General features: G+C 45.3%; 1 protein-coding gene across 2 annotated transcripts in view; it reads left to right on the forward strand.

Moving 5' to 3' along the window:
• TRPM7 (transient receptor potential cation channel subfamily M member 7) overlaps window positions 1-26,722 on the forward strand; it is a 2,096,104-nt gene that overhangs the window by 803,209 nt on the left and 1,266,173 nt on the right. For both annotated transcript variants that reach the window (XM_085644243.1, XM_085644244.1), the window contains exon 14: window positions 4,222-4,362. In XM_085644243.1, the coding sequence (XP_085500369.1) occupies window positions 4,222-4,362 (141 nt within the window). The remainder of the gene's footprint in view (window positions 1-4,221; window positions 4,363-26,722) is intronic.

The following is a 26,722-nucleotide window of genomic DNA, read 5'->3' on the forward strand; positions in this document are numbered from 1 at the left end:
ACTTGACCTAAAAAATGCCTGTTTCCACATCCTGATTCACGCTGCACATTGGTGCTACCTCTGGTTTGTAGTAAGTGCAAACACTATCAGTTCAAAGTGCTGACCTTTGGGGTCCCCACAGAACTTAGTTTTTATCACATCAGTCGTCTCCGGCAAAGGGTCATTGGGATGACCTAGTGTTGATCAGTTGCCACACACATTGCTCTCTGCAGTGGTGGTACACCAACTGTTTGTTGCAAGGGCAGCCTTTTCTTGCCCCAGTTCTGTAGATTACCATTACAACGGACGCATCTGTCACTGGATGGGGAGCATCTACAAAACCTGACTGTTCAGAATTAGTCAGACCCCAGTGACATAGGCCTCCACTTCAATCATCTAGAGCGGTTTGCTGTCCATCTGGTGCTCAAAGCCTTCCCTACCCACATAGTAGTAAAGGTAGCACTCGTCCGGATAGACAACACGTCAACCATGTATTACTTAAAGAAGCATGGAAGCACTTACTCTCCCCAGCTTTCTCAGATAGCCCAGTCCATCTGGCACTGGGCTCTCCACCACAGGATCCACCTGCTGGCGATGTACCTTCCAGGGGTGGACAATGACTTTGCCGACCTCCTGAGCAGGATTCAACAAGTCCATGTGTGAGAACTGCACCTGAAAGTTCTCCTCCAGTATTTCCGGCAATGGAGGTTTCCAGAAATGTACCTCTTCGCCACTGCAGAAAACACAAAATGCCCAAACATCACCTACAGATTCCCACTCCCACAGTCCATGAGCAATACACTATGGATGGGGATATATGCCTAAGCTTTTACCCTTCTTCCCCCTCCTACTGTTTTTGGTTTGAAGGCTTTTGCAAGTTTTCCTCATCCAAGTGACTCCCACCTGGGCAAAAAAGCTCTGGTTCACCACTCTTCCCATGCTGCAGAACCATGGCGTAATCACATGCCGACCCCAGGAGTCTCAACCTTGCGATCTTACTCCTGAAGTCTTTGACTTTGGTTACCTCAGTCTACCTCCTGAATGCATGAATATACTCTAAAGAAGCACGCAAGCCCACTACATGTGCACGTTACACTGCCAAATGCTGCTTTCCAAACTTCATTGACCCCTTAGCAACTTTGTCTAAAACATTGTTTCAGCCAACACCAACAAACCTGTGGACTAGACTTCACTGCTATTCGGCTACCCTTCACTGTCCTGGCTGCTTACCTCCAAAATAAGCAACTCATTTCCCTTTTTAGGATTCCAGTCATTAAAGCTTTTATGGAGGGACTCCAGAAAGTTATTCCTCCTCTGGCACCCCTGGCCCCAGTGTGGAATCTCAACATCGTCCTCACAAGACTCATGTGTCCACCATTTGAGCCCCTCCAGTCACGTCCTCTTTATTTTCTCTCTTGGAAGCTACCTTTTCTTATGACTATCGCCTCACTAAGACATGTCAGCGAGCTCCAAGAGTTAACATTGGTAGAACCTTTCTTTCAGATTCATAAAGATGGGGTTGTCCTTCGCAATGACCATGCATTTCTTCCTAAAATGGTCTCTACTTTTCACATTAACCAGTCAATAGAAATCCCAGTTTACTTTCCTCAAGCTGACTCAGTTGCAGAAAGGGCTATTCATTTCTTAGATTTTAAACAAGCTTTAATGCACTTTGTAAATAGGACGGAACTCCTTAGAAAGATTCAACAATTCTTTGTTGTTTTTTCTGAACTGTATAAAGGGAAGGCTTTATCAAAATCAGGTACAGCCATATGAATAGTTAAATGTATCCAAACTGTTACACATAAGCTAAAAGTGTTTTGCCTTTTCTCTGAGAGCACACTTTACTAGAAAGAAAGGGGCCACTATGACCTTTCTGGGAAGCATACCCATAGCTGCTTGGTCTCCACAACTGCATTTCGCTAAACACTATTGTGTGGATGTACTAGCTCGTCAGCAAGCCAAAGTTGGCCAGGCAGCGCCCCTTACCCTTTTTCAATCTTCTGCAACACCCACATGCTAGCCACCACTTATGGGAGAACTGCCGCACAGTGTATGCGCAGTATGTGTAGCTACAGCCTCACATGCCTCGAAAAAAATTACCCTGTAAGCATCTTTTTGTGGCATCTATTACTGGAGATTCACATGCGCCCACCATCCTCCCCGGGGGCCTCTAGTTGTTGCAGTTATCATTCCTTCTTGTTTTGCATGGTCCTCTGTCTTTCTCTCTCCTGTATTGCTTTGCTCCAACTCTATCCTCACCCGCCATGCGAAAAACTGCAGTAGACCTGATGACCATGTACAGTAGAAGCAAGAGGTGAAGTCACATTCCCTTGTGACACAAGAACATTTCTTCAAAGAAAAACAACCTGAATACATCCAACACTAGAGGGCAGGACTATGCACATCATAGGAATCTACAGCACTACATGCTATGAAGAGATGCTTACAGGGCTATAACATTTTCCTTTCATGTTGTTCAGTATCCAAACCTGTTACACAAAAACTAAAAGGGTTTTGCCTATTCCTCTGAGTGGCCACTGTACTAGAAGGAAAAGGGCCTCTATGACCTTCTTGGGAAACATCCCCATAGCAGACATTTGTAAAACAGCTATTTGGGCTACACAACACAATTTCTCTAAACACTATTGTATGACTCTACTCACTCACCATCAAGCCAAGGTTTGACAGGCTACACTCCTTACCCTTTTTCAATCTTCTGCGACATCCACAGGCTAGCCACCACTTATGGGAGGACTGCTCTGCAGTCAATACACAGTATGTTTATCTACAGCCCCACATGCCTCGAATGGAAAATGTTACTTAGTCTGTAAGCATCAGTTCATGGCATGTATTGCTGTAGAGTCACATGCGCCCATCCTCCTCCCCGGAGACCTCTGGTTAAAGCAGTTATCATTGGTTCTTATTTTGCATGGTCATCTTTCTTTTGCATGGGCATGTTTCTTTCTCTCTCCTGTATCGCTTTGCTCCAACTCCATCATCAAACGCTGTGCAGAAAAACAATCTAACAGTGGAGCTTATGTCTATGTGCACTAGAAGCAAGAGGTGGAGTCACATTGCCTGGTCACTCAAGAAAAAGTCTTCAAAGAAAACAAACTTGCAAACATCCGGGCCCAACACTAGAAGGCAGGAGTATGCACATCATTGGACTCTACAGCACTACGTACTGCAAACAGATGCTTACAGTGTAAGCAACATTTTCCTTTCAAGTTGTTAGCCTTCTATCTTATATTTCACGAACTCCAATAGTGTAATTGGCTGCATGCCATTGAGTTGCAATTCAAATATTGTTCTGCTGATTTAAAAAAAATAAAAAGCTTTTAAAGTTCTTCTTTCTCATATTGTAGAATTCTCATCCTTAATTCAGGTTTCACTTGTGGTGGTGGCAGCGGCACATTTCAGAAGTAAAAAGATATTCATCAGTCCCTACATGGTTAATGGGCTAATCAAAACCTCAAATCTAAATTGGTGCTGATTATCATAATGTTGAATTCTCAGCACATCATATCCTCTTCTTCCTAGACAATATGGTACTATGCATTTTAATATTACTTACCACTTTCCTCCAGATGAGGAATACCTGAATATGAGTGGTCACCTCAACAGAGATTGAAGACTAATATAGTTTCCTTGTAGCACGTCTAAAAACGTTTTTCTGACCTGCTGGAGGGAACTGTGCAGGTAAGGTTTTTCCTCATCATGGCCATTTGAATGGTTGTAATCCTTATTCTGAATTATCATGTTTATTTTTTATATCTGACAAACCTTCCCAATACATGGCATAAATATTTATCTACCTTATTTTTTAATCTTTAAGTTAGACTTGTGCTTTAAGAAAATCAGGAACTCGAAGTCGACTCCACATTGCTTCAAAATCTTAAGAAGTTGCACATGTGTGGAAGTACCGATGCCTAATAAGGCTACTTTTGAAGCTGTGTGTTATTAACCAACTTTCTGTTTTGCAGAGCAAATCAAGTAAACAATGTATTATTGAGTTGGCGTTGTAAATAAATTGTTATAGTTCATAGAAAGTATAAAGTAACTATTGTATAGACTGTGATCTTGTGAATTAAAATGTGTGCTTTGGTCTCAAATAGAAATTGTTACACACACATTTTAAAAGGAAAAGCTGATTGTTTAGTCAAAACTCTCCTTGAGCAGATACATTGTATGTATTACTATGTTTATGTTGTGTTTAATAAGAATTATTTATACTTCTAGGGAAATCTTCCACCAGGATATAAAATTACATTGATTGATGTTGGACTGGTAATTGAATATCTCATGGGAGGAACATACAGATGCACATATACCAGAAAGCGCTTTCGAATTATATACAACAATCTCAGCGGTGGCAATCGGGTATGTAGTTTCCATTTCATTGTGATCAGTCACAATAAATTTTATGTAAAAATGTCTGCATGATAAAGCATATTGCCATAGAATCCTGTCCATGCCAAACAAATTCTACAAAATGTATTTTCTTACTTTGAGGCCATGTACCCCTCTTTGCCCCACCTTTCCTGCATTTGATTACAAGCAACAAGAAACACATTGTAACGTTAGTAGGCACAGGGAGTAGGAAAGAATATCTGGGCATACCCCTCCTACTCAAACCGACAGATTGATACAAAAAGATGATACATATAAATGTTAGCACCTGTGCTTTCTAACAGCCGGTAATTCCCTTTTGTTTCTTTCAGTCTATAATTTATCGGAGTTACTCTTTCCTGCAGATGATTTATGTAAACTCCTTCCCAGATGTGAAACTGGGTCTGGAACTTTTTAAAAGCAATGATATTCCTCTGACAATAGGTGGTTCTGTTTGCATTCAACTCTAGACCCTTGAGACACCACTGGAAGTGATGCAGCAGGCATACGAAGACCCTGTAGCAGCGGATCCGGTTCTCAACATCTCACAAATTTGGGGGCCAGAGCCACAGATAGGGGTTTCTGTATCTTTCTTTTCTTTTCTTTTTTTCCTCCTAAACATTGAAATTCATTAGACCTCTACCCCTTTCTCAGACTTGTTGGATTTGAAGCAGGGAGGGCAGGGTTTCTGAGAGATAATGGTTAGGGACCTATACACTTAAAACATGTGGTGTCTTGGCAAGAATCACAATATTGGCTCAAATGCACTATTTGAATATTTGCAAGCCAGAATCCAAGTACTTTTGGCTGCTTTTAGTTAGCAGATTTGCAGATAGAAAGCCCTATTGAACAGCTATTCCCTGGAAAGAATATCCCATCACAAGAAACATAAAAAGATGTTTTCCCTAAGGGCACTTCTCTACTCTGAATTCCAAGACTATTCTACGGAACGTTTAGATGCAGGACTTACTTCCACCTATATAACAGCCTAACTCCATTTAGAGCTTGCGTTGAAGTGGAATCTGCACTAAGTATGGATTAAGTTACTTGTTTTCTTTAACATTATCTCTGATGGATATGCAGCATCCTGCAAATTTCACATCATCCTCTCACCTTCTAATTTTAAGGGTGTTTATTGATTGCTGTGTTGTATGTTTGGTTCAGCAATATTCAATTCTCGGTCTCTGGAGCATAGAACAATTGTTGATCTGATGATCTGACATCATCAGATCATGTAATGACTATTAGGGCACTTCTTCGTCACTTCCAGTGGCGTGTCTCAGATATGCAGCTTTGGCTGCAGGGCGACACCTGGTACCAGGAATGTGGTTCAAATATGCCTCTGAAGGAAGCTACATTTTTATTGGAAAAATACTGTAAAGAAGGTAAGTAAGGTATTCTTTCATTCTTTTGGTTCATTTAGCCTTTTAAAGAATAAAACTAATTATTTGCCAATCACGTTTCAATCCTGTTGACAACAGTACAGACATCCTGCTGATTAACACCCAGTATCAACAGTAATACTTAAAACACCCAATGAGTTAGTGCCATATTGGACCTTTTTAATTATGTGTAGCTTGAGGCAATAGGTAAGGCTTGATCAAGTATTTATGCTCTGCCATTGTCTTCATACTTATGAGGATCAATGGGACAATATCCTCAAGGTATTTTTCATGGAATCCTCTGAGTTTGGAAATATCCTGGGAATTTGAACATCAAATCAAATCTTGTTTTAAAAATATATGTAATACATTTCCATTTTTTTCTTAGAGAAGCATATTACATAGACAGGACTGGGAAAACTATGTTGCCCTGCAGTCCTTAAAGGTCTCTGCTCTATAGCCCAAAATCTGGTCTGTTTTTCACTCTGCTATTGAGAATCAATGAACAATGACTAAAAGATAGATTATTTTCCAAAGGAAACTACTACTTATCCAGTATTAGGGTATCTTTCATAGATTCACATGCCTGAATCATTCCCCGTCGTCGGGATGTGCCTCTATTGTCTTTACCCGGACCACTTTTCAAAGGACTGTAAAGTATTTTCTTCAAAGACCCTTAAAGATCGGGAGGGATGCCTTCTAATTTGGCTGCAGAGGCTTAAAGATAAAGACCAAGCCTTGTCTTCTGAGGAGAGTGAAGGCTACTCTAAATCTTCAAAATCCTCTCAAAAAAGGCCCAGAGTTGCTTCTCCAGGACCTTCGTCGCAGCCCCCTCAAAAGAAGACGCACAGAAAGTCTTCAGAGGCTCCCCTTAAGGCTTTACTAACAAAGGTTTCTCCACAGGAGGTTCTACACACCTTTAAAAAGCCTGGTTACACCTCGACGACTGCTTCATCGACGGTGGCGTCGACGGTGAAAAAATCCCCGTCTACGGCTGTGGGGATAACTTCATCGACGACTTCATCGTCGACGGCTGCTAAACCTGTATCATCGACGATTAAAATTTAAAAAATCGTCGACGTCCAAGCCAGCGTCGGCGCTACGATCGCCTGACGAAGAGTGTTTCGTCGAAGTCTACCCCGTCGATGACAAAGACAACACCGTCGACGAGGGCTCCGTCGACGATTGCTCCGTCGACGGAACTTTGTCGACGTGTCCTTCAATTTTGCCAGTCGGTGCTTCACCGTCGATGACTACACCGACGACGGACTCGTTGACGACACCAGAGTCCAAAGTGGAGAGTGCGTATGTCCATCTCAAAATAACAACACGCATGTTGACACCTGCCCTGACTTCTCCGAGCAGGGTCCAGCTGTTACCTCCGACTCACCTTTTGGAAGAGGAGGAGGATTCAGACGATGGCGGAATGTTCGGAGCTGCAACAAGTTCTTCGAAACTCCATGTCAAATACCAAGAGAGTTCGGACTATGACGAACAAGACCCAGAAGACCAGCCATATTATCCTGACGACAGCCATCCTCCCCAACCACCCATGGTTTGTCTACCCGCGTCTTTGGTTTCTGACCTCCAATTTCTGATTACTGACTAAAAGCAGAGATTTCCTACTTCTGCTAGGTCTCCTGCTCCGGTTGTCTCTCCGCTGCCAAGACTACAGCCTCCACCTCTTCCTCCACTCTGTGCCTGTCACGCTACCGCCGCCAACTTCCACAGATGATGAGGATGACGAGCAACAAGAGGAGGGAGAACTCTATGATTCTCAATCGACTCGTGATGAGTGGGATGATTGTTATCCCTTGTCCAGCGTCCCCGGTGCCTACTCAAGCTGATTCGCCTCCTGAGGATATCGGGGGTTTTCATAATGTCTTGGAAAGAGCCGCACAGCGTTTCCAGATACCTATGCCTTCTCACCAACAGGATTGTTTCCTTTATGGCTTTAAATAACCTTTTAAAATGTCTGTGAGATCAGTACCTATTGTAGACTACATCTGGGATCAAGGTGTGAAAATAATGCACAATCCATCTTCCATTCCCCCAGTGTTTCCCCGGCTAGACAAAAATACAGAGCTCCGGACACTGCTCCAGCCTCCCTTACCGGACATCCAAAGCCTGATTCCGTCATCACTCAGGCTGCTCAGAGGAAACCTAAAAACCCTTCTGCCCCGCTGTCCGCTCCTCCTGACAAAGAAGGCAGACGACTTGACAATATTGGAAAACGTTTTTCTTCCATGTCTGCATTGACAGTGCGTGCGTCAAATTCCTTAGTGTTATTAGGGTGCTATAACAGGCAGATGTGGGCGGACATTGCTCCATACTTGGGAGCCTTGATGGACTACTCGAGGGAAGAAGCGAAGAAGATCTCGCTGGAGGGCGAACGTTCGGCTTCCGAGATTGATTGTGCGATGGATATCGCCTCTACTGGTTTCCGTCAACTAGCTAGCGCTGCTGTACTACAACGCCAAGGTTAGCTGAAGGCAACTTCATTCCGGCCGGAAGTCCAGCCAAAAATTCTGGAAATGCCCTACGATGGTCAGCTTCTCTTTGGCACGCATATTGATGAGGCTCTTCAGGGTATAAAAAAGGATACCAACACGGCTAGGGCTTTGGATACCCTTCAAATTAAAAAAAACCCTTTCCGTGGCTCAAGGGGTAGAGGTCAATCTTCCACCATAGGAGGCTACCAACACTATCGGTCTTCCTATTCCTCCTCCAACCAACAATATCGGCCACAGTACCAACAACGTCAACAACAGCAATCCTCTTACACTAAAACCTCCTTTCGAGGAAAAGGAGGACGACAGAAGAACGCTGCTCGGCGGTAATGACTTTGATCTACCGCCTGTCTCCATCTCCGCTCCACCCTTCAAAGTTGAAGGATGGATTTCCCACTTCTTACGCAATTGGAAGCAAATAACAACTGACCGTTGGGTTCTTCAAATGATACAGTTTGGACATTCGCTGGAGTTCACTCACAAACCTCCCCAGACCCCTCCTCGACCTATGCTTCACAAAAATCTATGCCTGTTACTCCTGGAATTTTCACTCATGCTCCAGAAGTTAGCTATAGAAAGGGTTCCTCTTCGTCAACGGGGGAAATGATTTTACTCCCGTTTTTTCCTGGTGTGCAAAAAGGCGAAGAAATAGAGACCAATCCTGGACTTGAGAAGTCTCAACAAATTTTTAACGAAACAGTCGTTTCGCATGGTTACCATCTAAGAAGTGCTGCAACTTCTCAACGTAAACGACTACATGGTGTCTTTGGATCTTCAAGATGCCTATTTCCATATCCCTATCCTCAGAAACCACAAGAAATTCCTGAGGTTCGCCGTGGCAGGCAGACATTACCAATACCGAGTCCTGCCCTTCAGGCTCAAGTCAGCTCCACGCATTTTTACGAAATTCCTCTCTCCAGTGGCTGCATATCTCAGGCAGCAACTCCATACGGTCTTTCCTTATCTCGATGACTGGCTCGTCAAGGCACATTCTCTGGACGGCGCAACCAGGTCTTCCGACGCCTGTCTACAGCTTTTCAGTCGCCTAGGACTCACTCTGAATCAGGACAAGTCCATCCTCCAGCCTTCTCAGCGGATGACCTTTCTGGGTGCTACTCTCGACACAAACCAGAAAAAGGCTTTCCCATCACAAGAGCGACAGAACAAACTTCTTCATTTGGCAAATCGCATAAAATCTAAGAAGTCTCTCTCAGTATGCCTCTTCAAATCTCTTCTCGGAATGATGTCATCCTATATTCTGCTTGTTCCTTACTGTCGCCTCCACATGCGCCCTCTCCAAGAAGCACTGTCGGCTCAATGGATTTAATCCGAAGGATCCTTCGATGTCATTCAAGTGACCCCTGAGATGGTCACTGCTCTGCAGTGGTGGACTCGTCCACGGAATCCTTCTCAAGGCCTGCCTTTCTTGCTCCAAGCTTCTCCACAGGTCATCACAACAGATGTGTCCCTGAAGGGTTGGGGAGCTTTCCTCCCAAGAACTCCGAATCAGTGGGAAGTGGTCTTCTGCCGAACTAAAGCTTCACATAAACCTCCTTGAGCTACGAGCGGTCTATCTGGCTCTCCTGGCGTTCTTTCCCGGGATCAAAGGATCTCTAGTGCTCGTCCAAACGGACAATACTACGACGATGCACTACCTGAACAAGCAGGGAGGGACTCGTTCACTGACACGATCTCACGAATCTCAAAAAATCTGGAACTGGTTACTTCATCACAACATTTCCCTTTGAGCGGAATATGTTCCAGGAACAGACAACGTACTGGCAGATTCTCTAAGCAGGCAACAAACAACATGCCACGAATGGGAGTTGAAGCAGCGGACTCTCGACCGCATATTCTCCCAATGGGGACTCCTCTCCTGGACCTATTTGCTACCAAGCAGAACGCCAAATGCCAAAACTTCACAAGCTGGCATCCCCAATGGGGATCTCTAGGGAATCCATTTTCGATCGCATGGTTTAACGTCTTTGCATACGCTTTTCCACTGATTTCCCTGATTCCCAGGGTCCTTAGGAAAATGAAGGCAGAACCCTGCACGCTAATCCTAATAGCTCCGGCGTGGCCGTGTCAGCATTGGTTTACGGAGCTCCATCTTCTCTCTCTGGAACCACCGATCTGTTTGAAACCGTTTCCTCTCTTCACAATGAACCGAGAACAAGTCCTGCATCCGGATCCAGCATCTCTCGAGTTATCGGCATGGCTCCTGAGTTCTGAGAGTTTCATGTCCTAGACATTCCTCCAGACTGCAGGGCGGTTCTGGCTCGGGCTCGCGCCGACAGTACTAACAAGACATATTCCTTAAAATGGAAGAGGTTCTGTATCTGGTGTAAGTCCGCAAAAATACACCCTCTTTTGTCTTCCCCAGAACAAATACTGCCTTACCTTCTCCGTCTGGCAACTTCAGGTCTTGCTCATCTAGCAGCAATATCCCGTTCAGAAGATCTTCTGCAGGCCCTTCTCTTTGGTCTAGTAGGTTGATTAAACAATTTCTCAAAGGCCTCTTCAGGACTTTTCCTCCAGTGAAGTCTCTGCCTCCCACTTGACAGCTCAACACAGTTCTTGCTTAGCTTATGAAGCACCCTTTTGAGCCGATACACAGAGCTGACCTTAAATATCTTTCTTGGAAGATGGCACTCCTTCTAGCCCTTGCCTCTGCCAGGAGAGTAAGTGAGCTCCATTCATTCTCCGTTCAAGACCCTTCTCTTCAGTTCAAACATGAGTCATACTGCGGACTAGTCCTAAATTTGTGCCCAAAGTCCTGTCATACTTTCACCTCAATGAACTATAGTCTTACGGATCTTTTTTCCAACTCCTCAAACGGCGTCAGAAAGAGCTCTACACTCTCTAGACTTTAAACGCTGCCTTAAATTCTACCTTGACAGGACAAAACCGTTACTCAAATCCAACCAACTCTTTGTGGCTTACAGTCGACCTAGGAAAGGTCTTCCACTTACTAAACAAAGTATCTCTCGTTGGATCTCTGGAGCTATTACTTTGTCACCTGCAAGCGGGCCAACCCTTGCATTCCATGGTTCGAGCCCATTCCACTAGGGCGATGTCTACTTACATGGCACTCTTTGCAAGTGTCCCTATCACAGACATTTGCAGAGCAGCAACATGGAAGACGCCACATACATTTACCAAGCATTCCTGCTTGGATACGGAACTCATGAAGGATGCTGCAGTGGAACAGTCGGTGTTGCATCATCTATTTCGATAGAGGTGAGCCCTTTTTTTCATCCCAACATCCTTTCTTTTATACGCACATTTCTCTATTGTGTTCCATAATGGTTTCTTTGATTGACCTTTGGTACTTTCTATGTTTTACATTGATATGTTATTATCTGGTGAATTTTTATATGCTGTACCATCCGAAATGTGCTTATAATTGCTTACTACTCTGATTCAGGCATGTGAATCTATGAAAGATACCCTAATACTTGATAAGGAATGCGTTACTTACCTGTAACTGCAGTTATACAGTATTGGTATCTTTCATAGATTCACATGCAACCCACCCGCCTCCCCTGGAAGGGCTCACCTAGTTCTCTCAGTGATACACCTTCTTAGCACTGTGCTTACGAAAATCTGAGGGACTAGAGCTCCTTCCAGGAGGGTGATAGCCCCCGTGCACCAGTACCTTCTCCGCCCACTCGGGCAATCGACTCACAACACACCAACAACCACTCTCATGCATGCTTCTCAACAACTGCTCACTCAGCAATCACACAACATGATCTGGGATCTCCTCAGCACTGTGCCAGACCTGCTCTTCTTTATGGAAACCTGGCACAACCCTGCATCAGCACCCAACATCACTGTGGCACCAAAACAGGTTACAAGATCACACACCACCTTCACAAGCCAGGAAAGGGAAGCGCAATCGTCCACAAAGACACAATCAAATGCATACATTCATGGACATCAACACTCTCTTCATGGAACACACACACGTTTCCCTACAAATGAACACCTTCACCCTCACATATCGACCACCCGGACCATGAACAGACTTCAGCATCCTCATTACAGACTTCTGTACTCCCTTCGCTATTAACTTCAAGGACTTTATATTACTCAGTGACCTCAATTTCCTCTAGGACCCTACGAACCCCTGCTCCACAACCTTCCTCGAAGGCAACATCCTCACTCACATCATCAACCCCTTCGTTGAAGCCGCCACTCTCCCTGAAGACTCAAAACATGCAGCAGTCAACAACCTCCTCAAACAAGCATTTGCAATGCAATAGGTCTCGCTTTTACGCGAGTTTGAGCTATTGGCATTGTAAATGACAATGGCTTTTATTTATGTTTTAAAAACCAAAACATAAATAAAAGGCATTGTTATTTACAATGCCAATAGCTCAAACTCGCGTAAATGCGAGACCTATTGCATTGCAAATGCTTGTTTTTACTAAGCCTTTATTCCCCTTGATAGTACACTGCAGAAACGCACAGCATCTTGGGGGCAGTTCAAGTAACTCGCCGGTCTTGTGGGGCATCAAATAACTACGTCTCAGTAAAGGCGCAAAGATCCTGGTCATTTTAAAAGGCTTCTACAGATCAGATGGCTCTGCCCTCTGCAGTTGCAAACCAGCATCTGCTTCCGTGACAGCACAACAAGGATAGCTAGGTGCTAGTGCAGCAGAATTCCAGTGCCTAGCTGTATCTCATGCGGGGAGCAGCCGAGACTTAGGGTCGCGACAAGACCACCGGCCTCGCCACAGGCACTTGAAATGACAGGGCAAAGCCCAAAATCTAAGATGGGCTGAAATTCTGATTTAAATAATGTTAAAATCACACTATTTACTTCTGTTATTACAATACACTGTACAGTGCCCCGAACCCTTGATAGGTGAATTCGCGCTATAAAATTGAAATGAAATTATAAATACCATGGTCCTGCTAGGTGTCAAAGCTAGAAGTGACGCGCCAATAAGTTAATCCTGTCTGGTCGGCCCTTGTTGCCTCAGTGGTGATATTCAAAGTGTTAACCCACCTCCTCCCTCCCCCATCCCCGTTTACCCCACCTGAATGCTCCCCTTTCCCAGGAATATAAAGTGCTGATCTTGATGACAAATCCAGAAAGGAGAAGGCGAATCAGGTAAGTTCAAGTTCAGCTTTTATTCGGTCTTACCTAAGAAGGGTAAACCCAAACCAGTCTCTGGAACCTGGGTATAAGACAGTACATAGGAACAGTGGTCAAAGAAAGCGATAATACAATCTCAAAATCACAACATAAATATAAATTCAAGACTGAGACAGAAAATATTTACTGCTCATGGTGTTTAATTCACACTGAGCATTGATCTGTTATTGACATTGTTCACATATCATTATATACAATGATATCCCTAGGTGGGGATGGAAGAGGAAGATAAGGTGGGGTGATAGTGATTTAAGTGAGGGTAGGGTAGTGACTGCAAATGTATAGAGTACATCAAAATAATATATCATTTAAAGAACACGTGTCTCATTCATCAAGCCTCTTAGTCACAATGTACACACAAATACTTTTTGTAGCCATGGTCTCAAATGTTAACACAGTACTAAATCTCTTGTTGAAGCTGGCTTGATTGAAAAATGTCGACGTTTCGACCCCAAAAGATCAGTAGGAGTTTTCCCAAAAGCGATGCGGCATGCAGGAAACTTGAAGGTTCCAGCTAGTACTGCCTCAACGCAGATTAATCTATGTCATCGACATCCGACCCATCCGGCAATACAGAGATTTTTACCCTATTAGTGACATTTTTCCGCTCTCGTGTGTAAGGAGCCACACGTGCCCTTGCATAACTTCAGTTACCTAAGAAGGGTATACCCTAAATAGTCTCTGGGACCTGGGTGTGAAACAATACGTAAGGACAGTGGTCCCAGAAAACAGCAATACAATTAGGGGAATCAAAAATATTCAAAACAAAACATAATACACAAGGTATTGTTTGTGCTCAGTGTTTTAATTAACACCGGGCATCCTTCTCTTATTGTACATATTCATATTATTGCAAATAACAATGTGCCTAGAGAGGAACATGGTGGGGGGGGGGGGTGGAGGGGAAGGTGGGTATAGGTGTTTCGTGAGTATAGGGAAGTGATTGAGAAAGGCAGTGTTAGTCAAAAAACCATACATCAATTCGGACATATGAGGCTAGTACATCAAGCCTATCAATCTCAATCTTAACAGAATTATTATCCAGCCATGGTCACAACAGTAGCATAACATGAATATCTGTTGTCTTATGCTGGCTTTGTGGTAAAGTGTCAACGTTTTGACCCCTAAGAAACCGTAGGCAGTTTAGTCCCTTACGTCATGGTCTTCATCAGGACAGGGTGCGGGGGTGAGGAAGGGCGCGATCTAGGGATAGATATAAGAAAAACTTGATAGCTGGAGGCGTCGGGCACAAATAAAAGCATGGGAATATAACGTATGGATATCAGTAATACCAATGGGCCTCTGCACACTGGCTAGTGGCATGGACGGGCACGTGGGCTCCTGTGGCGGAAAAGTGAGCGAAGCACCTGGAATGAATAAGGTGCAGGGTAGTATAGACAACTGGGAAGAAATGAGGTCAAACAGGTTATGCGTCTGCCTATATAGTCAGATAATCGATAAGTCTAGCTGTATAAAGCTATTGGAAGAACATGTTCAGTGGGTTAAAAGAGAAAGCTCCTCTTGTGAAAGACTAGATAAATCACGAACCCAGGACGGTGCAACATGTATAATGTGAGCCTAAAGGAAAATGTTGTGGCTAAATGGACGGTACAAAACCTTTAAAATAGAGTATTGAAGCATCTGTATTGAAGGCCAAAGATGAAAAGTACAATGACTCAGTGGACGAAAGAGGACCCCTACTTAGTCCAGGTAAGTCGTCATGCATTGCAACAAAGTGTCGCAGAGTTGGAAGAGATAAAAAGTATACAAGCAGATGAAAATAGTGATGTAAGAAGTAAGTGGTCATGCATCGCAAGAACAGCAACGTCGAAAACAGCGGCAGCGTTCAATGGCGGGTGAGTTGTGAGGCTGATGCGGCATGCAATGGAAATTGAACACGTTATGACTACAGCAGTGCCTAAGTGAACATCCGCGTTAACCACGGCTAGCCAGCGCGGTAAAAATAACAAAGTTACCTCCGCTGGGTGGCGCGGGAGTCAAACCTTCGATCAATGGTAAATTGCTGAAAAAGAAGACTGGGAAAGAAATAATGTTTAGGAAGGGAAATTAAATGAAAAGTGGATCGGTCATGAAGAGCTGGCCAGTTAGCTGGCAGAAACTCACCTAAATTGAGGTTGAGATGTCTCTCATTCCATCTGTTCGATTGAAGCGAACCGGACGTAGAAGTGGTAGCTGCTTAAATAGATGTAGATAAGGCGTGCCATGGAAGAAAGACTTCCGTCGTATTTACAGTAAAAAGGGCTCTCAGAGAAGAGAGACCCAAGGTGTGTGTGTAAACACCAAATACTGATGCAGACATTTTGGAGCACACATGAACACACATTATTAAATGGGTATAACATTAGTACATTGACCTCTTTATCAGTAAAAACACAGGGGCAATAATGTTGACAGTAGGCTCAGTCGCGTAGGGTGCACCGGATTCAAATTTGTTAAGATACCAAGAATGACAAAAACAATGTATGTACAGTGAGCTGAAGGGTTAAGGTTACAGCATTATCACAAAGTGTCTGTTACAGTCATGGAGCATGGAAAGATAAGGTAATAAATAACAATGTTCTTATGCAATGGTTCAAAGGGGGAAATTGGCCAAACTAGAGTATTCATAGTATGACAATCCATTGTCACGGTGTGTGGGGAAAAAACATACATTAGATGACAAAGTGTTGTCTCATTCTGTTGTTTGTTGAAGGGCATATTGGCACCAGATAAGATATTAGTCCACTGTCCATAATTTCAGCCTCTTTCTGGAGGCGACCTATGATCCCCTCACCCACCCCCACACCACAGTCCTGATGAAGACCCCGGCGTAAGGATTGTGAACAGCCTACTGATCTTTTGGGGTCGAAACGTCGCCATTTCTCAATCAAACCAGCTTGAACAACAGAGATTTAGTACTGTGTTAACATTTGAGACCATGGCTACAAAAAAGTTTTTTTGTGTAAATTTTGACTAAGAGGCTCGATGAATGAGCCACATGTCCTTTAAATGACATATTGTTTTGAGGTACTCTATACATTTGCAGTCACTAACCTACCCTCACTTAAATCACTATCACCCACCTTATCTTCCCCTTCCATCCCCACCTAGGGATATCATTGTATATAACAATATGTGAACAATGTCAATTACAGATCAATGCTCAGTGTGAGTTAAACACCATGAGCAGTATATATTTTCTGTCTCAGTCTTGAATTTATATTTATGTTGTGAGTTTGAGATTGTATTATCGTTTTCTAGGACTACTGTTTATTCGGTCTTACAGCATTTCATGGGAGCACAGCTGTCCTCTTTGAAGCGCAACTGTTGAATGGCTAATTTAACAGTTGGAGCTCCAAGGATGAATAGAACTCTAACAAAGGCTTCTGTAGTAGGGGATCTCTGTGTATAGTCATAATCTAGTGAATAGTCCCGCCCATGTGCGTGGAACACGGAGCAATAAAAAATAATCTCTAAAGGTGACAAATCATGCAGACCTGCATACACCTTTAAGAGAGAATTTAATTTAAAGACAGATAATGCAGCCTATACCCACAGGCTACACTGTCCAGTACTTCAACTAGAATTCCACCAACATCCACAAACAGCACTGCCTGTCCAGCTTTTCTCCACATAGGAAAAAACCCTGCCTCTACCAGCAAAAGCCTCTGGAATGATAGAGAGGAAGGAGTGGACAGACAAGCCCCATAGGCTGCCATTATGTGGCTTAGAACAGGATACTGTGCCTTTAAGAAAACTTTCCAGATTTCCAGAACTTTCCCCAGTATCCCAGAATGCCCAGCAGGTCCCTTTTACTTTCAGTTCTTTTTTCTGGCTCCTGCTAGCAGGACCCTGGAGCATTGAGCTCTCCCCTTTTCAAGGGTTTATTGTACAATTGTTGTCACTTTTTCAAGTGCTTAGTGGCTGGTACTGTCAACATGCCTGGCTTGTTCGACAAGTGCCCGGAATGTGGTAGAAAAAAGGCTAAAACAGATCCACACGAGGTGTGTATAGGTTGCCTTCCCCAGTCCCACGTGCCTGAAGACTGTGATATCTGCCACTCGTTCTCAGCCAGGACCCTGAGGGACAGAATGAAGATCAGGCTTCAAGTCCTGGAGGAGAGAAGGCTGAAGGCACCAGGTGGGTCTGGAGGGGCTGATTTGGCCCATACTGAGGCCTCTGGGGGGCTCCCCAGGGGCAGGAAGACCAGTAAGCGTCCCCACTCCCCGTCGACGTCGAGGGCGTCGACGGCGGCGTCGAGGAGGATGACTACCATCTGTTCGCCGTCTCCCCAGGTCTCTGGGGAGAAGCGGCGTAGACTGTCGACGTCGAGGGACCTGAACAGGCCGCCGTCGACTACATCGGCATCTTCGACGACGACACCGTCGACGTCGACGTCCAGCAGTCGGCGTCGAGATCGGACCCGGCGTCGGCGCTCGCCGTCGAGGGGAGATCGCCGTTCGCCGTCGGTGAAGAGGAGACGGTCGCCGTCGAAGAGACGATCGACGTCGAGACGAGGATCGCTGTCTAGGCGAAGGGCGACGTCGAGGCGAAGGGCGACGTCGAGGCGAAGATCGACGTCGAGGAAGAGAGAGTCTTCGGGATCGGTGTACTCTGTGGTGTATACGCCTCCTCGGATGCCTACGTCACCGCCTCCTCCCCCACCACCTCCGACTCCGCCTCCACCACCACCGCCAACACCACCGCCTCCGCCTCCACATCCGCAGCCAGCACCACTGCCTCCGCCGCCCCCACCTCGGTCGTTACCACGCCCTCCGTTGGGGCTGCCGGCAGTTCCCCCGCGGTCGGTTTCCCTTCCGAGGTACCCGACTCCGCCGCAGGGGACTCCGAAGCCGCGACGTCCGCGGTCGCCGGGACCGGCTAGACCGGCGGGCAGACCGAAGCCGAAGAGGTCGCGCTCCCGCTCTCTCAGGAGGAGAAGATCACGGAGCCATGGACGGTCATCGTCGGACTCAGGACGACGCCGTAGGAGGCACAGGTCCAGGTCGCACACGCGGTCCTCGACCAGAGACTTTTCCCCGACGCTGTCGGACTCGCCGGGGACTAGGGTGTCTCCGGTGGACGATTTGGTCTCTTTCCAAGAGGTGCTGTTGAGAGGGGCAGCAAAGTTGGGTATCACGGTGACGGTTCCAACACCCACGACGTCCGTGATATTCGAGACACTTCATAAGAAACATCTGTCTCGCCCTCTACTGCCTCTTGTACCAGGACTGGTGAAGCCCGCGTTGGAGCTGTTCCTCACTCTGACGAAATCCGCCCCCTCCAGGCTCATGAAAAAGTATAGGGCCCCGGAGTCGGATCCTACCTTTTTGAGGGTGGACCCGAAGCCGGATTCGGTCATCGTGACGGCGGCGAGGAAACAACATGCGACCGCTCCTTCATCGACGGTCCCGCCTGACAAAGAAAGCCGCTGGCTGGATTCTGCGGGCAGGAAGGTGTGTGGGACCGCCGCCACCACCATGAAGGCGGCGAGTGCAGGGGCTTTGTTGGGGCGTTACGACCGGGCCCTGTGGGAGTCCCTGCAGCAGTATGCGGACCTGCTGCCCCGGGACAGGAAGGAGGACTTCTTGGAAACAGTGCGCGAAGGCATGCTGGTTTCTAATCAGGTGATCGGCGCGGCGGCGGATGTCTCCTTGTTGGCCGCCCACGCCTACTGTCATGGCGTCCACCAGAGGCGGCATTCGTGGCTGCGCCTGACGTCCCTCAAACCAGAGGCGCAGCACAGAGTGGCCAACCTGCCCTTCTCGGGGGAAACCCTGTTCGGAAAACATGCGGATGATGAGATGGCCTGCATGAAGGCGGAGGCGGAAACCCTGACGGCCGTCGGGTTGGAGAAGGCCGAGAAGAAGAAGCGCCCGTTCCAGAGGCGGTTCAGGTCTACGGGCAGAGGGCGTAGGCAGGGTTCGGGACAGCAGCAGCACCAACAGCAGCAGTTCCGGAAGCCCTTCCAGAAACGCCAGAGGGGTAGAGGAGGCCAGCAGGCGACTACCACTACCAAGGGCCCGGCCGGGTCTCGGCCCTGAGCGGCTACTTCCCCCTCAACCGTTACCCACTCCAGTGGGGGGAAGCATTCAACTTTTTCCGGCAGAGTGGAGAAAAATTACTCAGGACAAGTGGGTGCTGAATATTGTTTGCGATGGATACAGCCTTCGGTTTATCAGCCCGCCTCCAACGATTCCGCCGGTCAGCTCTCAGTTCCAGCTGAGAGAGCTCCAGGCGGAGGCAGACATCTTGTTGAGAAAAAAGGTGGTAGAAGAGGTACCTCTGTCTCAAAGGGGAAGAGGTCTGTACTCTCGGTTCTTCCTCGTTAGCAAGAAGGACAAGAACGAGTTCAGTCCCATTCTGGATTTGCGACAGGCAAACAAATGGATTCGCAGAGAGAAGTTTCGCATGCTATCGTTGCATCAGATTTACCCTCAGCTGCAACGGGGAGACTGGCTCTGTGCCATAGATCTACAGGATGCATACTTCCATGTGCCCATAGCACGGAAGCACAGGAAGTTCCTGCGATTCCAAGTCGGCACCAATCACTATCAATACACAGTACTGCCATTCGGGCTAAAGTCTGCGCCCAGGACCTTCTCGAAGTGCATGGCGGTGGTGGCGGCACATCTGCGAAGGAACAAGGTGTTTGTCTACCCGTATCTGGACGATTGGCTGATCAAGGCTTCATCCTTCTCGGAAGCGCAAGATCACTTCCGATGGACGTGCGCTCTCTTGCACAAGCTGGGGTTACACGTCAACATGTCCAAATCGGTCCCGACTCCGGTCCAGTGCATACAGTACCTGGGAGCCTCCATCGATACGCGGTCAGCAAGCGTGTCTCCTTCGGAGGAGAGACGGTTATCACTCCTTCGGAAGGCTCAGGACCTCAGGACTGCTCCATCGACGACAGTGAGGAAGGTGTCTTCACTACTGGGATCGATAGCCTCCTGTATCTTCCTCACGCCTCACGCACGGCTACACATGAGACCACTGCAGGAGTGCTTGGAGGATCAGTGGGATCAGAGGACAGGCTCTTGGGACGACAAGATACGACTGTCTCTGCATGCTCTTCAGTCTCTGAAGTGGTGGTGTTCGGCGGAAAACCTCCTCAAGGGGGTTCCCTTCCACAAGGACATTCCCACGACGAGTGTCGTGACGGATGCGTCTCTCCAGGGCTGGGGAGCGCATTCCGGGGACTTGCAGATTCAAGGAAAGTGGTCTCCTTTGGAATCGACGTACCACATCAATTTCCTGGAACTCAGATCTGTCTTCCTGGCACTGAAGGCCTTCCTTCCGTCCTTCCAGACCAACTCGCTGCTGATACAGACGGACAATACAACCACGATGTATTACCTCAACAAGCAGGGGGGGTCGAGATTGCGTACTCTGTCGCAGGAGGCGCAGGCGATCTGGCACTGGCTGCTGGCCCGAGGACTGACGATTACGGCCACGCATCTGCCAGGGGTGCAGAATGCTCAGGCGGACGCCTTGAGCAGGCTGATTCAGGAAAACCACGAATGGGTCATAAACGACGAAGTACTAGGAGAAGTTTTCGCAAGGTGGGGGACTCCAGACGTAGATCTGTTCGCCACCGCCGAAAACAGCAAATGCCGAGACTTCGCATCCAGGTACTACCAGCGGGGGACGCTGGGGAATGCGCTATGGATCGATTGGTCGAACAGCTTTCTGTACGCTTTTCCACCCATTCCCCTGATTCCAGCAGTGCTCATCAAGCTGTTCCAGTCCATGGCGCGGATGATCCTGATCGCCCCGGAATGGCCCAGGCAGTGGTGGTTCACGGACCTACTTCACCGGTCTCTCCTTCCTCACATGCGGTTGCCGTGCAGGCCGGACCTTCTCACGAAGTTCGGGGGGCGGATGGTGCACCCCAACCTCGTCTTTGAGTTTGGCGGCATGGCTCCTGAAATATGGCCATTTGAATCTACCAGACGATTGTATGGACATACTGAAGGAGTCTAAACGACCTTCCACTAGGACATCCTATGCCTACAAGTGGAAGAGGTTCTGTATCTGGTGTAAGTCCAAGAACTTTGATTCGACGACATGTAAGGAAGATGTCATCCTTCCGTACCTTTACATCTGGTGCAGTCTGGCCTTAATTTCCATTCCATTAAGGTTCATCTGGCTGCTTTGACTGCTTACAGGAAATGCCCTTCACAGACTTCCTTCTTTCAGATCCCTGTGGTCGAGGATTTTTTGGAAGGCTTGAAGAAAGTGTTTCCTCCCGTCAGACTTCCCTCGCGTTCCTTTGACTTGAATGTGGTGCTGTCCAGACTGATGAAGGAGCCTTTTGAACCAATTCACAAGGCTTCATTGCAGCACCTATCCTGGAAGGCGGCGTTCCTAGTGGCCATTACATCGGCCCGCAGGGTGAGTGAACTTCAGGCATTATGTTGTCAAGAACCTTATACTGTATTTCATGCTGCTAAGGTTGTGATGCGTACTCACCCTAAATTTCTTCCTAAGGTTATCTCTGACTTTCATGTCAACCAGACCATAACTTTACCTACGTTCTTTCAGAATCCCTCTTCGCCAGCGGAAAGGTCTCTCCATTCCCTGGATGTTCAGAGGGTGTTGAAATTTTATCTGGATAAGACCAAGGATATTCGTAGGTCTCACCAATTGTCTGTTAATTATGGATCAGTCAGGACTGGTCTTGCGACCTCTAAGCAGTCCATTTCTCGGTGGATTGTGTCCTGCATACAATTGTGTTATCAAAAGGCTAATAAGACCTTAGGGCGTAAACCTAAGGCTCATTCTACCAGGGGCAAAGCTGCCACGACGGCTTTGCTGCATAATGTTCCTATTGCGGAAATCTGCAAGGCGGACACTTGGAAGTCGGTCCATACCTTTGCTGCGCATTACTGTCTGGACTCGGATGCCAGGGCAGATGCTCAGGTTGGGCAGGCTTCGCTGCGAAATTTGTTCGCACAGTAGTGGTTTTGTCTTGTTTGTTCTCCACCGCTGTTGTTGTGTGGGGATGGGCTTGCCATTCTATTCACTAGATTGACTATACACAGAGATCCCCTACTACAGAAGGAGTAGTTTCTTTTCTGTAACTCCAGTTCTGTAGTAGGGGTATCTCTGTTATAGTCATAAGCGCCCGCCCTCCTCCCCGGTGGAGAGATAATTATTCATATGTAGAATGCTACAGGTCTGGCGTGCTACGCCTTCAAAAAGAACTGAAAGTAGAAGGGACCTGCTGGGCATTCTGGGATACTGAGGAAAGTTCTGGAAATCTGGAAAGTTTTCTTAAAGGCACAGTATCCTGTTCTAAGCCACATAATGGCAGCCTATGGGGCTTGTCTGTCCACTCCTTCCTCTCTATCATTCCAGAGGCTTTTGCTGGTAGAGGCAGGGTTTTTTCCTATGTGGAGAAAAGCTGGACAGGCAGTGCTGTTTGTGGATGTTGGTGGAATTCTAGTTGAAGTACTGGACAGTGTAGCCTGCGGGTATAGGCTGCATTATCTGTCTTTAAATTAAATTCTCTCTTAAAGGTGTATGCAGGTCTGCATGATTTGTCACCTTTAGAGATTATTTTTTATTGCTCCGGGTTCCACGCACATGGGCGGGACTATTCACTAGATTATGACTATAACAGAGATACCCCTACTACAGAACTGGAGTTACAGAAAAGAAACTACTCCATCTTTAAACATAAGTGAAGGTGCACACGCCGTAACTATTATATATTATGTGGAGCGTGACAACGAATGAACATAAAAGAAAGACACAACGTACTAAATATGAGTGAGACATTAAGAATGTGAAAGTAGTCCTTTACATCATCTCCCTTTTTATAAAAATGAAGATGTGACCTGCATGAAGAAAATAAAAGATTAAAATGTATAATAATCCTTAAACCATTCAGGAATGGAACAATTTCTAAATGTCCCATTTGTCACTTGAGTTGAAGGTAACGAGACAGAGGTGGTGGCTTGTGGCATGTTGCTGATTAGGTCGCAGTGAGTGGAGTTGTCACATGAAACTTGATCAGAGTGAGAAGAGTTATCAGATGCAGTACCTAAAGGAAAATGTGAACAGTCATAAACATCTGCAAAAGACTGCTTGGATGAGAGAATTCTATTGGCTTGTTCAGGCAGTACTTTGACTACAGCTCTCTAATTCCACCACCCCTTATCTAAAAAGAGTCACCCATTTGAAACTTTTAAAACCTGAGTGGGAGGAGAAAATTTAGAGGCACCTTTCTTAACTTTGTTTGGATTCTTAATTAAAACCTAATCTCCAATTTGGAAATCATGTGAAACTGACGAGTGAGATGTATCAAAATGTTTCCTCTGTATATTCTGTTGTGTCAAAACATTTCTCTTCAAAAGAATTTTGTCTTGGCAGGCTAAACAAGAGCTGTCATCATTTTTTTTTTTTTTTTTAAGAAGTCTAATCCAATTTGCACAAATGTTTCCATTTGAATCCCTTTTTTTGAGTAATCTGAATCTTGAGATTCCTGTGGTGAAATGTGGAGTGATTAGATAAGACCAGATTTTTTTTCTAAGAAAAAGTTCAACATCAATGTTGCCGGCCAAGGCTGCCTGTATGCCTTTCGATAAGGCCCTTAGAAGAAAGTGAGTATAAAGAAACTTTGAGGTGTTTGATATCATGTAAGGCTAAGAAATCTTGCATTGATGTCGAACAAAAATGAGAAGCATTATCAGTAACAATTTCTCTAGGAGATCCTTCTGATAGAAACACTCTGCTAAGGAAGTTAATGACTGAAAAAGTGTTGGGTGTTTCAAAAAAGTCAAATTATACCCACTTTGAATGGTAATCAATGAGAGCAATGATATAACGTTTATCATGTGATAAGAACTCAAACGGACCAGCAAAGTCGATTGCAAGTTTAGATTAAGTTTCCATGGGTAAAGGGACACAATGTAAGGGTATTTTTGTGGTCTTCCAGTCTTTATCAGAATGTAAACCCGTATCACAGCTATCAATCCAATAGTTACATCCTTATTTAAAGCAGACCACTAGAAATGTTCTTTCAGTTTCCTTGTAGTAGCACCTATACCCAAATGTCCTTCATGTGCCTTTTTAAAAAGGTTGGAGCGAAGAGACATGGGAGGAACAAATTGATCGCCATGCATGATGAGATTGTTGACAATAGAAAGCTAATCTGAAACTTGAGCGTAAGATTTCAGGGGAGCCGGGAGAGAACGTTCTTTTGGCCAACCAGAAATGATCATGTTCTTAACCGCTTGAAGTGTGGGGTCATTAACAAATGCTTGAATCCAATCGATGTGAAAGCTTGAGGGGTGCGAGAGAAAGGTCTTCAATGGAAGCAACAACACATTCAATATCATCTTTGAGTCAGATGAATCATCAAGTAAAGGTAATCTAGAAAGGCAATCTGCCCTGACGTTGTGTCTACCAGAAATATGCTGAATGCCAAAATTATATTCATGCAATCTTGAAAGAATACACACTAGTCTTGCTGATGCTTTGCCAGTGCCGTTGCCATTGAGTAAGTATAGGTGTGGTTTATGGTCAGTTAAGAGGATAAAATGGGACCCCCAAATGAAACTTTGAAATCTTTCATCAGCCCAAGAACAAGCGAGCGCTTATCTCTTGATAGTGCTGTAATTCATCTCAGCAGTAGAAAGAGCTCTGGAGGTGAAACCTATGGTATGCGCTTTTTGCACCAATCCACTGGCAAAGTACCGCACCTATCCACATTGACTGGTATCAACAGAGATGGAGCACTTAAATCCTGTTGTGAAAGTAGACAATGCAGGTGCTTCAACAATAACCTTCTTTATAAGATTGAAAGCAACATCAGTTTCTGGAGACCAAAGAAATGTAACATTCTTTTTTAAGAGGACACGTAAAGGTTGAACAATTTGAGAATAACCTTGTATAAATATCGAGCAATACTCTGTCATACCCAGAAAAGATTTCAAAGAATCTTTGTCTTTGGGAATTGCCACGCTAGGAATTGCTTGGGTTAGGGAATAGTTTGGTTTAATACCACTTGCAGAAATTGAGTGCCCTAGATAATCAACTTCTGTTTTGAAAAATGTACATTTATCTCTGCCTAATGTAACACCAGCATCTTTGAAGCGAGACAGTACCTCTATTAAAGTCTGAATGTGTTCATTCTTATTTTTCGAGAAAATAAGAAAGTCGTCTTGATATGCTGGGACGGAGTCAATGTTTTTCAATAAACAATCCATAAATTCTTGAAAAACACTGGCCGTAGAAGCCAAGCCAAATGGTAACCTCAAATATTTGAATGCTCCAAAAGGTGTAATGAAAGTGGTTAAATCAGAGGATTGAGTAGACAATGGGATTTGGTGATGTGCACTGCGGAGATCAAGTACAGTGAAGTATGTTGAACCACTGATACCAGTTAATAAGTCTTGAATTTTCGGAAGGGGATGACAATCAAGAGTGAAGGTCTGCACACAGGCGGATGCTGGAATCTTTTTTCTCACAATAACAATGGGACTGACCCATTGGGATGAATCAGTTGGTTCAATAATACCCTCTGAAACCATTTTGTCTAGAAGTTTCTTCAGATCATCTCTCACACTTAGAGGAATGGATCTAAGTTTGTGTGACAGGTATTGCACCAGGTTTGAGTTTAATTAAATGCTCAAAATTCTTAATTTTACCTATGCAATTTTTGAACACTTCAAGAAATTCTGAAATTTTGTCATCAATGAGTGGCTTGTAATCATCTGAAACTAAAGAAATAGAGACATCGTTAAGTTGATCAGGGTTTTCTGACCCAGGTACCAGCTTTAGACCCATTTTAGCGAGATCTCTCCTACCAATGATGGTCTTACCTTTTATAGCAACATAGACATTTGTTTTGATACATTTACCTAAACAAGTTAGGTCAGCAAAAAAGTAGCCCAACATATCTATTTCTTGATCACCATAGGCTTTGGGAATGATGTCTAAAGGTTGGAATGAAACATTAGAAGCCCAATGAATATCAAAAACAGTGTCTGCAATGATAGTTACTGGTGCGCAAGAATCTGCCGTTATATTGAGAGACTTATTATCAATACTGACTTCACAAGTGGGGTCTAACATGTTCAGAGTTAGACAAATCTTCACCAGAACCAACAGATAAAATGATTTTTTTGTGAGGGATTCTGAGAACTTAAATCTACAGTATTAATGTCAAGACTCTGTAGGGATGAATCAAGAGAAGAGACGTTCAAGTGAAGAGACTGAACAAACTCTAACCACCTGTTTGCTCCTGCAAACAGTGTAAAAATGTCCCATTTTGTGACAAT

Source organism: Triturus cristatus, chromosome 3_1, assembly GCF_964204655.1.
Source record: "Triturus cristatus chromosome 3_1, aTriCri1.1, whole genome shotgun sequence".
NCBI lineage: Eukaryota > Metazoa > Chordata > Amphibia > Caudata > Salamandridae > Triturus > Triturus cristatus.